The sequence below is a fragment of the Punctularia strigosozonata genome (assembly GCF_000264995.1).
Source record: "Punctularia strigosozonata HHB-11173 SS5 unplaced genomic scaffold PUNSTscaffold_16, whole genome shotgun sequence".
Classification (NCBI taxonomy): Eukaryota; Fungi; Basidiomycota; class Agaricomycetes; order Corticiales; family Punctulariaceae; genus Punctularia; species Punctularia strigosozonata.
Genome location: NW_006767448.1, coordinates 351,133 through 363,049, shown reverse-complemented (window position 1 = coordinate 363,049; position 11,917 = coordinate 351,133). Strand labels below are relative to the sequence as shown.

Genomic DNA, 11,917 nt, shown 5'->3' with positions numbered 1-11,917 from the left:
AACCAAGGAATAGATGATCATACACTGGGGCGTGTACATGGCTTCCGGAAGACTCCGATGCCGTCGGATTGCGGCCAGTGGTAACAGGACCCCCGAATGCTCTGCCAAGGGGGTGATCAGCGCTCAAGTAGGGAGGTGCTCTCCGTTCGCACAACCAGGATATGCATAGCACGCCGGAAGGTGGAATTCTCTTACCTACCGCCTTGCCCTCGAAATTAGCACATATGCATCAAGGAAAATCATAAAACCTCATTCTGAATGCATTTGCTCGTCCCTCGATCCGGTACTTGCTCTGCGCTCGCCAGATACGTCGTTCATATGCCTCAAGGATTCTAGGGGTCAGACACCGCGATTCAGTGATGATTCGTTTGACAAGCTGCCTTCGCTATATATACGAGCGGAGGATATCCCAACCCGATGGGCCGAAGTTCGTCCTCATACCTGTCGTACTTGTCATACGCGCCGTTTAAAGGGAGACGCCCGCCTTCGTCGGGGGTCTGCGACTAACTTGCATCCCGAGCGGAAACAAGCAGGGCTGTCTACCATCCTGCGAATTCTAGATCAGACCGAGCGCCCCGGAGATCATACATCATATATACCATCCCGCTCTCGTCTACCCAAAATTGTCGTGTTTCCCTGCACCCGCGATCCTCAGCCGCATGTCTCTCTCCTCGGTGAGTGCTCTAGCCTGCTCCTCTCTACTCGTGAACGTTTGATTCTGAACGTTGATCGCTGCCCGAATAGCTTCCGGAGTACGCGCCTTTCAAAGATAGAAACGATGAATCACAAACCGGTTTACACGTATGAATCTTTCCCCGTTATCAACCCCACGCTTGCTGACGTGTCAGACAGAACGACGAGCTGAAGTCCTCTCTATTGAAACTCATCCACGCCGACCCTCTTGGTCGCCTCAACCCGCTGCTCACGCTTCTCGACGCTGCCGAGCACCCGGAGGACGATTTTACTGACGCCCTCACCCAGGCGGTCGCCGTCATCCAGAAATTCAATGAAAATGACCCAAGTTCAAGGCCCGACAAGACTGTGGACGTCGAGCCCGAGCTTTGCCTCTTCGGGACGGTGTCGGCGAAACCTCTTCCAGGCGGCGAACCGGCTATCCAGGAGCTCAAGTTTCCTAAGGGCAAGGCCACTTTCGCAAATTGGGGTCATACGATCTACTACGAGCCCGAGGCTACCTTCGTGGTCCGTACTATTGAGGGCGTGTGCGAGCTCGTGAAATGGGCCGCCCGCGAGGGTAAGAAGGTGCGCGTTGCCGGCTTTCGGCACTCGTGGAGGTATGTCCGAGGGTCTCAACTCCCGACGTAAAAATTGACGATTGACCCGGGCTTGCAGCGAGCTCTTCGGCGGGCCAGACTCCGTCCTGCTCATGTTCCTCCCGTACTCTACGCTCGTCAAGCTCCCTTACAAGTCCCCGCCGGCCGACTGGAAGACGGAGTTATCCGGCGCGACTCTCGTGCCATCCGTCGCCGACCGCCGGCCGGATGCGGAGCACGCCTTCGTGCGCATCATGGCCGGCACGACGAACGACCAGTTCCGCGCGTGGTGCTACCAGCATAAGACGGTCTGCATCCCGTTCAACGTGATCATGGTCGAGATCACCTTCGGCGGCTCGAATGCACCGATCTGCCACGGCTCTGGCTTTGGGTCGTCCACCCTCTCAGACTTGGTCGAGCAGGTGGAGTACGTCGACGCTCGGGGTAATGTTCAAGTCGTAAACGACCCACGGGAGCTCCGCGCGGCGAGCGGTTGCTTCGGCTTGTTAGGTGTCGTCGTTGCGATCACGCTTAGAGTGGACAAGATGGGAGTTGCCGAGATGGTTCCCGTCAAGATCCCTATGGTCCTCGCTGTCCCACCTCCGAAAGGATACCCAATACCTGACGCGGTCAAGGATATGATCAAAAAGGATAATATCACTGAGGACCAATTAGAGGCTGCGCGCTTGCAGTTCATCCGGCGATGCAAGGAGGATTATTACCTCGAATGGTTCTGGTTCCCGTATCAAGCCCATTGCTGGGTCAACACGTGGAAAAGTGTGCTCTCTCTTATTGTCATGACGAGACCACATCCCTGAACACTTCTTGCTCAGAGCGCGCTATGACAGATCAGGATCTCGATCTTCCCGAATACCCAGGAAGCAATCTGTTGACGGGCGTCAAAGCGCAACAGGTTCGTTCAACGACCGCAGTTTCCGTCTGGTAACTGACCCGTTTACGTGTATCACTCAGCTCGAGTCTTCTCTGGCGGAAGCGATCACGAACTGGGCCCCTTGGAGTTGGCTGGATGGTCAGAAACAGGCATACGTCTTCGGGCTTAGCGCGATGGTCGGCCTACCCAATGTGACGAAGCCGGAAGACACGATTCAGACCTACGTGAGCGAGGCCTTGCATTTCAGACGCGGAATCCGTGCGTAGTTTTGCTCCCTTCCTGAAACGTCCGACCGACGAAAGTATCCTCCAGAGAACTTCCGGTGTTGGGACAGCGAATGGGAGATACCGATTCCAGCAACGGCCGATGGGGACAGAGATTACGAGCTCGTCCAACGAGCCTGGTGAGTACGATATGCGCTTCTCCCGTCCAGTTCGCTTAGGAAATCATGAATCCACAGGTGGGATGGCATTTCCGCCATGTACTCTCGCAAGGACGCTCCAGCGCGTGTCGCGCTCGAGATGCGATTAACCGGCTCGTCCAACGTCCTTCTTGCGCCCCAGCGTGGCAACGCAAATGGCACGATCTCCATCGAGGTCCTCACGACACTCACCACTAAGCAAGAGGACTGGCAGAGCTTCCTGCAGCTCGTCGCGGACAAATGGACGTCCTATACCGACCGCGACGGGAACCGGCTGAACGCGCGCCCGCACTGGGCGAAACAATGGGCTGGACTGATGGTCGACGGGCTTCCCGTGGAGAAGTACTTCACGGACGTGGCGTATAAGGACGCGTTCGTCGAGTTCAGGGCGGAATTCGATGCCGTGGTGACGAAGCGGGGAGGCTCGACGGAGGAGACGCTGCGGAGATTCGGGAATTCGACGATGGAACGATTGATCTTCCCGATGCAGTCAGTGAGGACTCTTGACTGCTTGACCTCCGCTGACCCCGTAAAACCAACGCAGAGCTCGGCTGGACAAGCAAACAGGTTCTGACGTCAAGAAACCGTATGCGGAGCCACATAGGTCTCGAAATCCGATCGTGCGATTGTTCGGGGGCATATGGAAGAAGATCAAAGGTTTGTTCGGGAGCAGCGTATGAATATGAAGTTCGAAATTAACGGTATTTACCCTATATGTATGACCTCTGAGCGCGAGTACTTAATCTCATGTACCTGTATTCGATTCTCATATACCGCTTTCATGCTAAGGTCGTAATTAGTTTTTAAATCGCTTAAACCGAGCCATGGATAAGTATACAATGCGGCCCATATATAGTATGCGATTCTTGGGTTCACGCGATTTTCTCGATCATGATTTGCTGACGACCGACTCGTTTTAACGACGACGTGTAACGGGCGTGGGAGAGAGGCGATAGAAGCTGCCAAGTGTATTGGCGGGCAATTCAGTTTCAAGATGGTTGAATGTATTCCCGTCATGGATCTGACGCGATGGCAATAGAAAAGAAACAATGACGGTCCATGTATGGAATTAATGATATGATAGATGCGTCTCCTTCACTTTCTGCACGTCACGGTGTCGTCCCAGTTCTCCGCGCCGATGGCCAGGACGGTCATGAACAGGTCCGTCGGATCCCACGCCTTCTTGAGCTCCACCAAGCGCGGGTAATTCTCGCCCCAGAACGCGCCGGTGAAGTCGCCCTCCCAGTACCCGATCTCGTTCAGGTACGTGCCCGACGCGGGCGTCAGGCTCACGAGCTGGTCGTTGTATGCCTGCGCGGTCTCGGCCGCCTCCTGTGCGAGGGGAGGAGGGGTGCCGTCGAGGTAGCCGACGCCGACGCTGAGGTTGATGAGCGACGAGCGCCAGGCGGGGTGCACTGCCGCGGAGGAGACCGGGTGCTGCGCGACGGCGCCGCCGCCGACGAGGAAGCCGCGGCCGCCGAGCGGGAGGGAGGCGCAGAAGGAGGTGATCGCGGAGAGGTTTGTCTGGTGTGCGGGGTCGTCGGTGAAGAGGGCGGTGGGGAGCAGGCGCGAGGCCGTATACCCGTTGACGGCGACGACCTGAGAGAGGTGGAGTGTCAGAGAGTTGGTTTACGTAGTGGGTGTGTGCGAGAAGGACTCACGTCGCCCGCGGTGTAGTTGTATCCGATGGCGTTCGGAGAACCGTTCTTGAAGTTTTGCGCATACCAGTCGTGGAAACGGGCGTAGCCTACGGTTTGATTCGTCTTAACGCTTACGCCGGGAATTTGTGCGATCTTGTTGATGAGCGGCGTGATGGAATTCGCGGCCTGGTCGACGTCGGTGATATTCAGGTTGATGTACGTCCACGCGAAGTAGTTCGGCGTCCACTGTATGCGCGGTATCGTCAGCTCAAGAGCACCACGCGTTGATCCCCATTCGGAACGCACCGGATAGAAGCCAGTCCAGCCCGCGTCCGCGAGCGGTCCTTGGGCGTTGTGGAACACTTCGAACACCTTTTCGAAGGCGTCCGACGTGACCGTGTACGCCTCAAAGTAGCTGGCGGTGATCGTTTGCTCGGGGTGCAGCTTGTACGTAGTACTCGTCACGATTCCGAAGCTTGGACCACCTCCACCACGGAGAGCCCAGTAGAGATCCTGATGCACGTACGGGCTGACGTAGATGAGCGTGCCGTTGGCGGTGACGAGCTCAAATCCGAGGACGTTGTCGACGCCGAGGCCATAGTAAGGCGAGAGCGCGGAGTGGCCCGCACCCTGCCACCAGCCGCCACCAGCGCCAACAGTTCCTCCCGCAGCAAAACCACCTGTAGCAGTCGCAGTACGTAAGCACCCGAGAGAGCGATAATGATCCGGGCGGGAGACGTACCGATGATGGTGTGGTTCTGTGTGGAGACGGCGTCGTAGAGTTTTCCCCAAGGGACTCCAGCGCCGATCGTGACGGCAGGCACGCCGAGAGTGCCACGAGGAGCGTTCAGCGGCACGTACGACTCCGAGAACTCGATGGATTGCATGTTGTGCGTCCAGAGGAGGAGACTACCGTTGCCCATGCTGCGAGACTGGCCATGGCTACATGACGAGCCGTTTTGTCAGCTGAGGGCAAACAGGCTGGATACGTATACGCACCCACTGTTCTTGATGATGAGTTTCAGGTTGTGGTGAGCCGCAAAGTTGACAGTCTTCTGTACATCTGAAGCCGTGGAAGCGTTTACGCCCAAGACAGGTACTGGTCACGAACACTCAGGACACAACGATGATGCAGTGAGAGACGGCGCTCACCGTTCCCTTGATCACAGGGGGTAATCAGCGGGGCTTCGGGCAGGCACGATTGGGCGCCGAAGCCGAGCTCTTCTGCGTTCACGTATTCGCTCGCGCCGGGCTGGTTTGCGCGCCAGGTGCCGTTCTGGTAGTTGGCGAGCACGTTCGCGCACTCGGCGGCGTCGTAGTGCGGGAGATGGCACGGGTAGCCGATCGGGCGCACGGTGAGGAGCGGGTGTGAAAGGCTGGCGGAGAACGCGGCCTGCTCGGAGGCGCTCGGCCAGCAGGGCTCTTTGGGCGTGCAGCGGCACCGTGGTGGGGCTTGGTGGGAGCCGGCGGCGAGGCCGACGAGACTCAGCGCCAGAGAGAGCGTGACGGCACGCATTTCGTGCCGAGGTGGATAAGGAGCGTCGGAGGTGTGGTAACTCTGGCCGGCGCTGAGGCGAGGCTTTATGTCGTGGAGAGACGGCGGGATGGGATCCATCGAATGGTAGGCGCTTCATGGCCCGGTGACGACAGACTGCCGGGAACCGCAAACGATCATGGTAGGCGGATTCCTCAACGGAGAGCGGTGCTTTACGAGCGCCGAACAAGGCGACAATGTCGTCCATCGTTGATGTGCGCCACGTCGCGATATACTCGCAACATTCCTGGACAGATATTGGGGATGAATCGAAAGAGTCCAGGACATTGCCACAAAGACGGACGATACTTGCAGCTCCTAGGACGATTTGGGATAGTCTAAAAGCCGCTGATACGGATGTAAGGCGGAGTTGCCACCTATACAGTCCGCCCAGTTGACAGCATGACGGGCCGTGTATCGCAGGACTGCTTGCGTCATGCGTGCACCTATCGGAGGTAAGTGTTGCATACGCGAGACGTTTGCTGCCGGTGTTGAGCCCGGACCGATCGCCTTGTGATTGCACTTTGGCGAGCGGACCCAAGCGCGACCCATCGATGCCAGTTAATATCGGAGCACCGTCGACAAGTACAACTTTGGACGAGACTGCCAGTCGTTTCTTTGGAGCGAGTGTTAGGTATGTAGTAAGTTCGGCTTTCTAGAGGGGCTCGGGAGAGACGAAATAAGCTTTTGAGTCTGCAACCATCGTTAAACGTTGGTTAAACGCGGAGAAGAAAGCAGGTGGACCGGAACTGCTTCGGTGCCGATGAGCCGAAGCCGTACGTAATCAGTACTCTTTGTGCCCGAACCCGTTCTTGCGACACGTTTCCGCGACCCAGCCCGTGAATGTACTCGACCGAACGAGGGCTGACATTACTGTGAAGCGCCTTTGATACGCTGTTATTGGCCTTCGGTAGTCAGAGAGACACTGATCAGCCCGCTCCGACTTGGCTTCCAGCCGCACACTCCAGCAACGTCTGTGCGTGCTCTAGAAGAGTACCCCCAAAATACGCGACGTAGGTTGAAGAACCAGAAGAAACAGGACTTGATGTACACCACTTCGTCAGTATAATAAGTCGTAACTTGTCTGCAAAAACTTACTCGGCTCACATTCACTCTTTTTGGTTAGACGAAAGGATGCCCACTGGCCCAACGAGGAGCAGGAGATCATTGACAAGGAGATAAAGATGGCCCTGGAACAGATCGAATCTTTACGCAACCGTGTGCGCTCGCTGCGCGAGCGTCGCAACTCCCTAGCCCCAGTGAACCGCCTCCCTCCTGAGGTGCTAACCTCCGTTTTCCAACTATGTGTTCTCAACGCAACCCCCTCCCGCTGCGGTCATGCCTTCGTCGCGGTATCCCGACGTTGGCGCGAAGTTGCACTCGGCGCCGCCATTCTCTGGACATTGCTCCCGCGTTCCACGACAGAACTCACCGAATTGTTTATATCACGGTCACAACACGCACCTCTCGAAATTGACATCGGCGATTACACCACGGACTGGACGAACTCGGGCGCGAGCGCTCTTTCGGCTGTCATGAACAGGGTCCAAACGCTGTCCTACAGCATATTTGAAGAAGACGTCAAACCTGACGTACACGCTCTATCCCTCCCTACCCCACTCCTGATCGACTGCTCGGTAAAAAATTTTGTACGGTATCCGTTGAATCTGCCAGAGAACTTCTTGGGATCATTTGCCCCTCGCCTGCGTCGTCTCCGACTTTACCAAACATCATTCCAATGGTCAATGCTACACTACCCTTCACTCGTCAGTGGCCTTGTCGACCTTCAGGTCCACGTCGACGGGGATTCTTTTCCGTTAGCAAACGAACTAACCACGGCTCTCCGCTTGATGCCATCCCTGCGCAGGCTGGTCATTATTAGCGTTCAGGAGTCAGGCGGGTTCCCAACGACGACAACGACATCCGGAGAGGTCGCCGAGATGAACAATCTGGAGTTATTCAAGCTTTACGGCCCTGCGCGCAACGTTTGCGATATTTTGGATCACCTCATCGTTCCTCCCCGCGCGACGTTGGTATTGCGCCTGGAGGGAGAAGACGAGGATTGGGACGTCGGTCCCCTTCTGCGATTCCTGGAACGCCACTGCACGTATCAGAGCGGAGGACCAGACATTCGAGGATTGATGTACCGCCGGGTCACTTGGCTCCCTTGGGATTTCGCGGCATGCGCGAAGCCCAATCCCAGTCACGAGAGCGTCCAGTCACTGCTCATTTTAGGCTTGACCCATCCCCGCTTGGACGCCTCGCACGTCCTCCAACACCTTCGCCTCGATCGCCTCGAGACGGTCGAGGTCAAGAAGAAGACGAGAGCCTCCGACGTCGATGCGGCTGGCAGCGTCGCGCGCTTTCTCGAGCATTGCGGGCACGCGACCGATCTGGAGATTGGTGAGCTCGGCTTCTGCACGCAGGTCGTACCGCTGCTCGCGCCGTCGGCCGGTTCCGTTCTGGTTCCGCGGCTGCAGCGGTTAATGCTGGACCTTGACAGTCACGATCGGCCAGTCGAGCTCGTCGCAGCGCTTCGAGAGGTGTTGACCAAACGATACGAGAGGCTCGGTGTGATGCCAGAGCTCATCTTCGTCAATTTCTCCGGATTCAAGGATGCTATCCCTCCCGCTGTTCTGGAGGAGCTCGGTCAAATCACCACGATCCGCGTGGTAGGTAGGTAGATTAACGGCACCTCCCTGTACCCATGCGGTAGCAAGCCTGATCAGTACATCAGAATTGAATCTATCTAAGTCATTAAAAGAGATATTTATCGGCAGCGACTACGGGCGAAGGATATAGAGCGGCATTCGTCGTTGACATGCTCCTCTTGGTCCCTCCACAGGAACGGCCGCACATGTACGCGTGGATCGTTATGCGGCGTGGTGGAGACAGTCCTCCCGGTTTTTTACGACTACACGGACTTCCGAGTCGTTGTTCCTCTGCATTCGATAAACTAGCTCGCTCTCTGTCATGTCCTCGTCAAGCTGCGCGCTGAATTGATGCGAGGATAGATCATTTCATTCCCGTTCCAGTTGCAATACATTGAGTGTCTAAGCAACAGTCTCACTCCTTATACCCAATTCCGACTGTTCGCTCTCGAATTTACGACATGTTGTGCGTCCGGAGGAGGAGGAGACTACCGTTGCCCATGCTGCGACTCTGGCCATGGCTACGTGACGTGGCCCTTTTGTCAGCTGGGTGGAGTAGAGCAGGCATGCGTTGCACCCGCTGTTCTTAATGATAAGTTTGAGATTGTGGTGTGTTGACGGTGGCCTGTTCCGACTCCCCCGGAGCTTGCGGAGGTTGGAGTTGGTTAACAGGTGGGATTTGGCGGGCTCCTGGAAGATTGTGACTCTCTGTGACCACACTGTTACTGCCGCCAAAACGTGATTGAATCGTGATTCGAGCGTGATGTTTCGTAACATGTGGCGATGTCCAAACTCTGCCCCCGTTTATCACCGCTGTCACTGAAGGCAAAGGCTAAAATCGTCAACAAGATCGGAACAGGGACTCCCGCCCTATTTTGGAGTATTGTCCCTAATATGTCGGAAACGTCGGCCGATCAATGGGTCAGTCAGGGTTTTCCATTCGGGGTGTTAAAGGAATAGGCCTGTCTTTTGAATTCAACCGCTTCATGGCTTTGCTCGGTGAGATGTACGATCCAGGAAACAAAAATCACCGTGAGCAATTCTCATGGTCTCCATACAATGCTAATGCCTCCGGGACAGTCACTCTTCCAATCTACAACGGCACTGTCGAGTTCAACACTCGCCCTGGTGGGAGTGAATCTCCTCCAGTCAACAAGAGCTGTGGCCTGTGGATCTCGATTCGCTCAACTGTAAAGGAACAACAGTTCTACGTTCCTGGAGTACGGTGACATGAGTGAGTCTCCTGCCATGCATTCGGTGTTCTAATTCTCTATGTTAATTACCATATAACAGTACCGATTTATGACGGGCGCAACATGTCCGAGGTTCAACCAAACTCACCGGACTTCAAGCTGTCATCGCTCATGTCCTTCGAGGGCAACCTGAAGGGGACTATCTCTATGGTTGAGTTTAAAACGAATATGTGGATCAAGCAGAACGGTTCTTCTCAGATTTGGCTCAACATCAAATTGGTGACTATTCTTGTTACTTGATATATTACTACCAGTGCACCGCAATTGCCATGATGTGATAGTACGTTAAATGCCTTAGTTGCACCCATCCGCACGTCTACAACCGGAAATGAATCCTCGAAACTTCCCTGACCAAAACCGCCGTGCACTCCACGATGGACGGTGGTCATACAATGATACACTACCGAAGTATCTGACCGGCTGAGATCCGTCACCGGTCCATCTCCCATTTTTTGTAGTGGATGAGGGCCGGTTCAGCTCCTGTAATACACCCATGAATGCTCTTTTTGCGGGCTCCCGGTAGCCGCCTACCTTTAGTATAGATCGGAGAGTATTCCTCTCCAGCCTGGTCAAATGGGGAGTCGGACCGGCGCGTCCATGGCGCGCCATACCCCCACGTAAAGTACACCTACCAGATCATGATCCCTGCCCCTCGTGACCTCGCGAGTCTCGCCTTGCGCTCTTCTGCTTTTGGGCGATCTACCTACCTACCTACCATATATCGAACAGAATACGGTTGCAGCATGTCGCTTTCCGCTATCTCAGATATCAAGCCCAGAGTCGTCTACCCTGATAGTCCACCAACCGATGAGCCTGTTCTCGAACCCGACCTCGGCAAGTACCCTTGGTTCGAGTTCGTCGTTCACCGGTGGTCGAAACGAACAGACCGCACTGGCGAGGTGAGCCCCGTGGAAGCTTGAAAAGTACGGCCGTAGGACTGATTGTGCTTCACAGGAAGAGAAGGTGGTCGAGGACACCTTTAACGCATTCAGCGAACTACCCGCAGAGTTCGATGCTTGGTCGAAACCCTTGAAGCACGCCCCCCCGGAGTTCTTCCTCGGTTGGCCCTTAGATATGGACCTCGTCCGCTCTTATGCCTTCAAGAACAACATTGCTCATTTTTGCAATAGAGTGACGAACGAGGGCGTCAAAGTTAGGGGTGGCCACAAGCAGGCGCACGAGGTTACTCCCGACGACATCCTGCATAGGAATAAGACCGTATCGGAGATGCAGTACCTCCTCAGGCCCAGAGCTAAGATTGAGGAGGCGTATGGTGTTCCAGATGTCGAGGGTCGATTCGGCGCGGTGTGGTCACTCTGCTCGAACTGGACACCCCCTGATCAGCGCCCCAAGGCAGCGGATATTGCTAAGCTGCAGGAAGAGCTGGGGTACAAGGAAGGGCCGAAGTGGTATATGACCACGTTCGCGTGATGTAACGGTGCTCCGTTCGCTGGATGATCGCAGTAGAGACACTTGGCTGATGCTGAGCATCCTTGTAGTGACGAGCCCATCGTATCCTATGTACGCCTCAACTTCTCCGCGCTGTTATTTCCGTCGATGATACGAGCTCGCAATTTCGAACCTGCGCTAGGCATCACAAGTATGTTCCCGCTCTTGCCGTATATAACCTACGAATGTACTAGCGAGCATAACTGAGTGCATATGCAAGTACTATCCGCCTGTTGTGGTAAACTCAAGTCCCAGATCCTCGGAGATGCAGCGTATCACATTTCAAGTACGTGCCCAACGCAGGCGTCAGGCTCACGAAGTGAACATGTATGCAGTCTTGACCGCCTCCTGTACGAGAGGAGGGGGGGTACCTTCGAGGTGACACTGAGGTTGATCAGCGACGAGCGCCAGGCGGGGTGCACGGCCACGGAGAAGACAGATTATTGCGCGATGGCGCCGCCGCTGCCGCCGCCGCCGAGCGGGAGAGGCGCAGACGGAGGCGATTACAAACAGGTTCGGCTGGTGTCCAAGGTCGTCGGTGAAGAAGGCGGGCGCGAGACGGTGTGACCGTTCACGGTGACGGCCTGGAGTCAGAGACTCAGTTTACGGAGTGGATGGGGGCGAAAGAGACTCGCGTCGCCTGCGGTGTAGTTGTATCCTATGGCATCCAGAGAACCGTTCTTGAAGTTAGCTGAATATTTGCGCATATCAGCCGTGTTAACAGGCGTAACCTAAGTTGGGTTCGTCTTGACGCTTACGCCTCGAATTTGTGCGATGTCGTTGATGAGCGGCGTGGTGGCCTGGCC

At 55.7% G+C, this 11,917-nt stretch overlaps 4 protein-coding genes across 4 annotated transcripts; 3 read left to right on the top strand and 1 right to left on the bottom strand.

The window, feature by feature from the left end:
- Positions 1–181: 181 nt before the first annotated feature.
- On the top strand, positions 182–3,360 carry PUNSTDRAFT_146346 (uncharacterized protein). Its single transcript, XM_007388030.1, has 9 exons — positions 182–674; positions 745–801; positions 853–1,292; positions 1,351–2,048; positions 2,105–2,184; positions 2,244–2,421; positions 2,476–2,566; positions 2,624–3,073; positions 3,129–3,360. The coding sequence occupies exons 1-9, from the start codon at positions 660–662 to the stop codon at positions 3,262–3,264; spliced, it is 2,145 nt and encodes a 714-aa protein (XP_007388092.1). The 5' UTR covers positions 182–659; the 3' UTR covers positions 3,265–3,360.
- A 319-nt stretch (positions 3,361–3,679) lies between these two features.
- On the bottom strand, positions 3,680–5,740 carry PUNSTDRAFT_108049 (FAD-binding domain-containing protein; the record flags this gene model as incomplete). The annotated part of the gene is made up of 6 exons (XM_007388029.1): positions 3,680–4,183; positions 4,246–4,470; positions 4,531–4,904; positions 4,967–5,148; positions 5,203–5,323; positions 5,377–5,740. The coding sequence occupies 6 exons, from the start codon at positions 5,738–5,740 to the stop codon at positions 3,680–3,682; spliced, it is 1,770 nt and encodes a 589-aa protein (XP_007388091.1).
- Positions 5,741–6,596: 856 nt separating this feature from the next.
- PUNSTDRAFT_122732 (uncharacterized protein) lies at positions 6,597–8,514 on the top strand. Its single transcript, XM_007388028.1, has 2 exons — positions 6,597–6,817; positions 6,885–8,514. The coding sequence occupies exons 1-2, from the start codon at positions 6,804–6,806 to the stop codon at positions 8,440–8,442; spliced, it is 1,572 nt and encodes a 523-aa protein (XP_007388090.1). The 5' UTR covers positions 6,597–6,803; the 3' UTR covers positions 8,443–8,514.
- Positions 8,515–10,405: 1,891 nt separating this feature from the next.
- Positions 10,406–11,093, top strand: PUNSTDRAFT_138340 (uncharacterized protein; the record flags this gene model as incomplete). Its single annotated transcript, XM_007388027.1, has 2 exons — positions 10,406–10,561; positions 10,617–11,093. 2 exons carry the CDS (start codon positions 10,406–10,408, stop codon positions 11,091–11,093), a joined length of 633 nt encoding a protein of 210 aa, XP_007388089.1.
- Between the last annotated feature and the right edge of the window lie 824 nt (positions 11,094–11,917).

What these genes read in the sequence shown, in the direction of transcription:
- PUNSTDRAFT_146346 (XM_007388030.1), top strand. An exon ending in CTGGGTCAACACGTGGAAAA is followed by an intron (nt 2,049 to 2,104) that starts GTGTGCTCTCTC and finishes CTTCTTGCTCAG; the next exon opens with AGCGCGCTATGACAGATCAG. An exon ending in CGGGCGTCAAAGCGCAACAG is followed by an intron (nt 2,185 to 2,243) that starts GTTCGTTCAACG and finishes TGTATCACTCAG; the next exon opens with CTCGAGTCTTCTCTGGCGGA.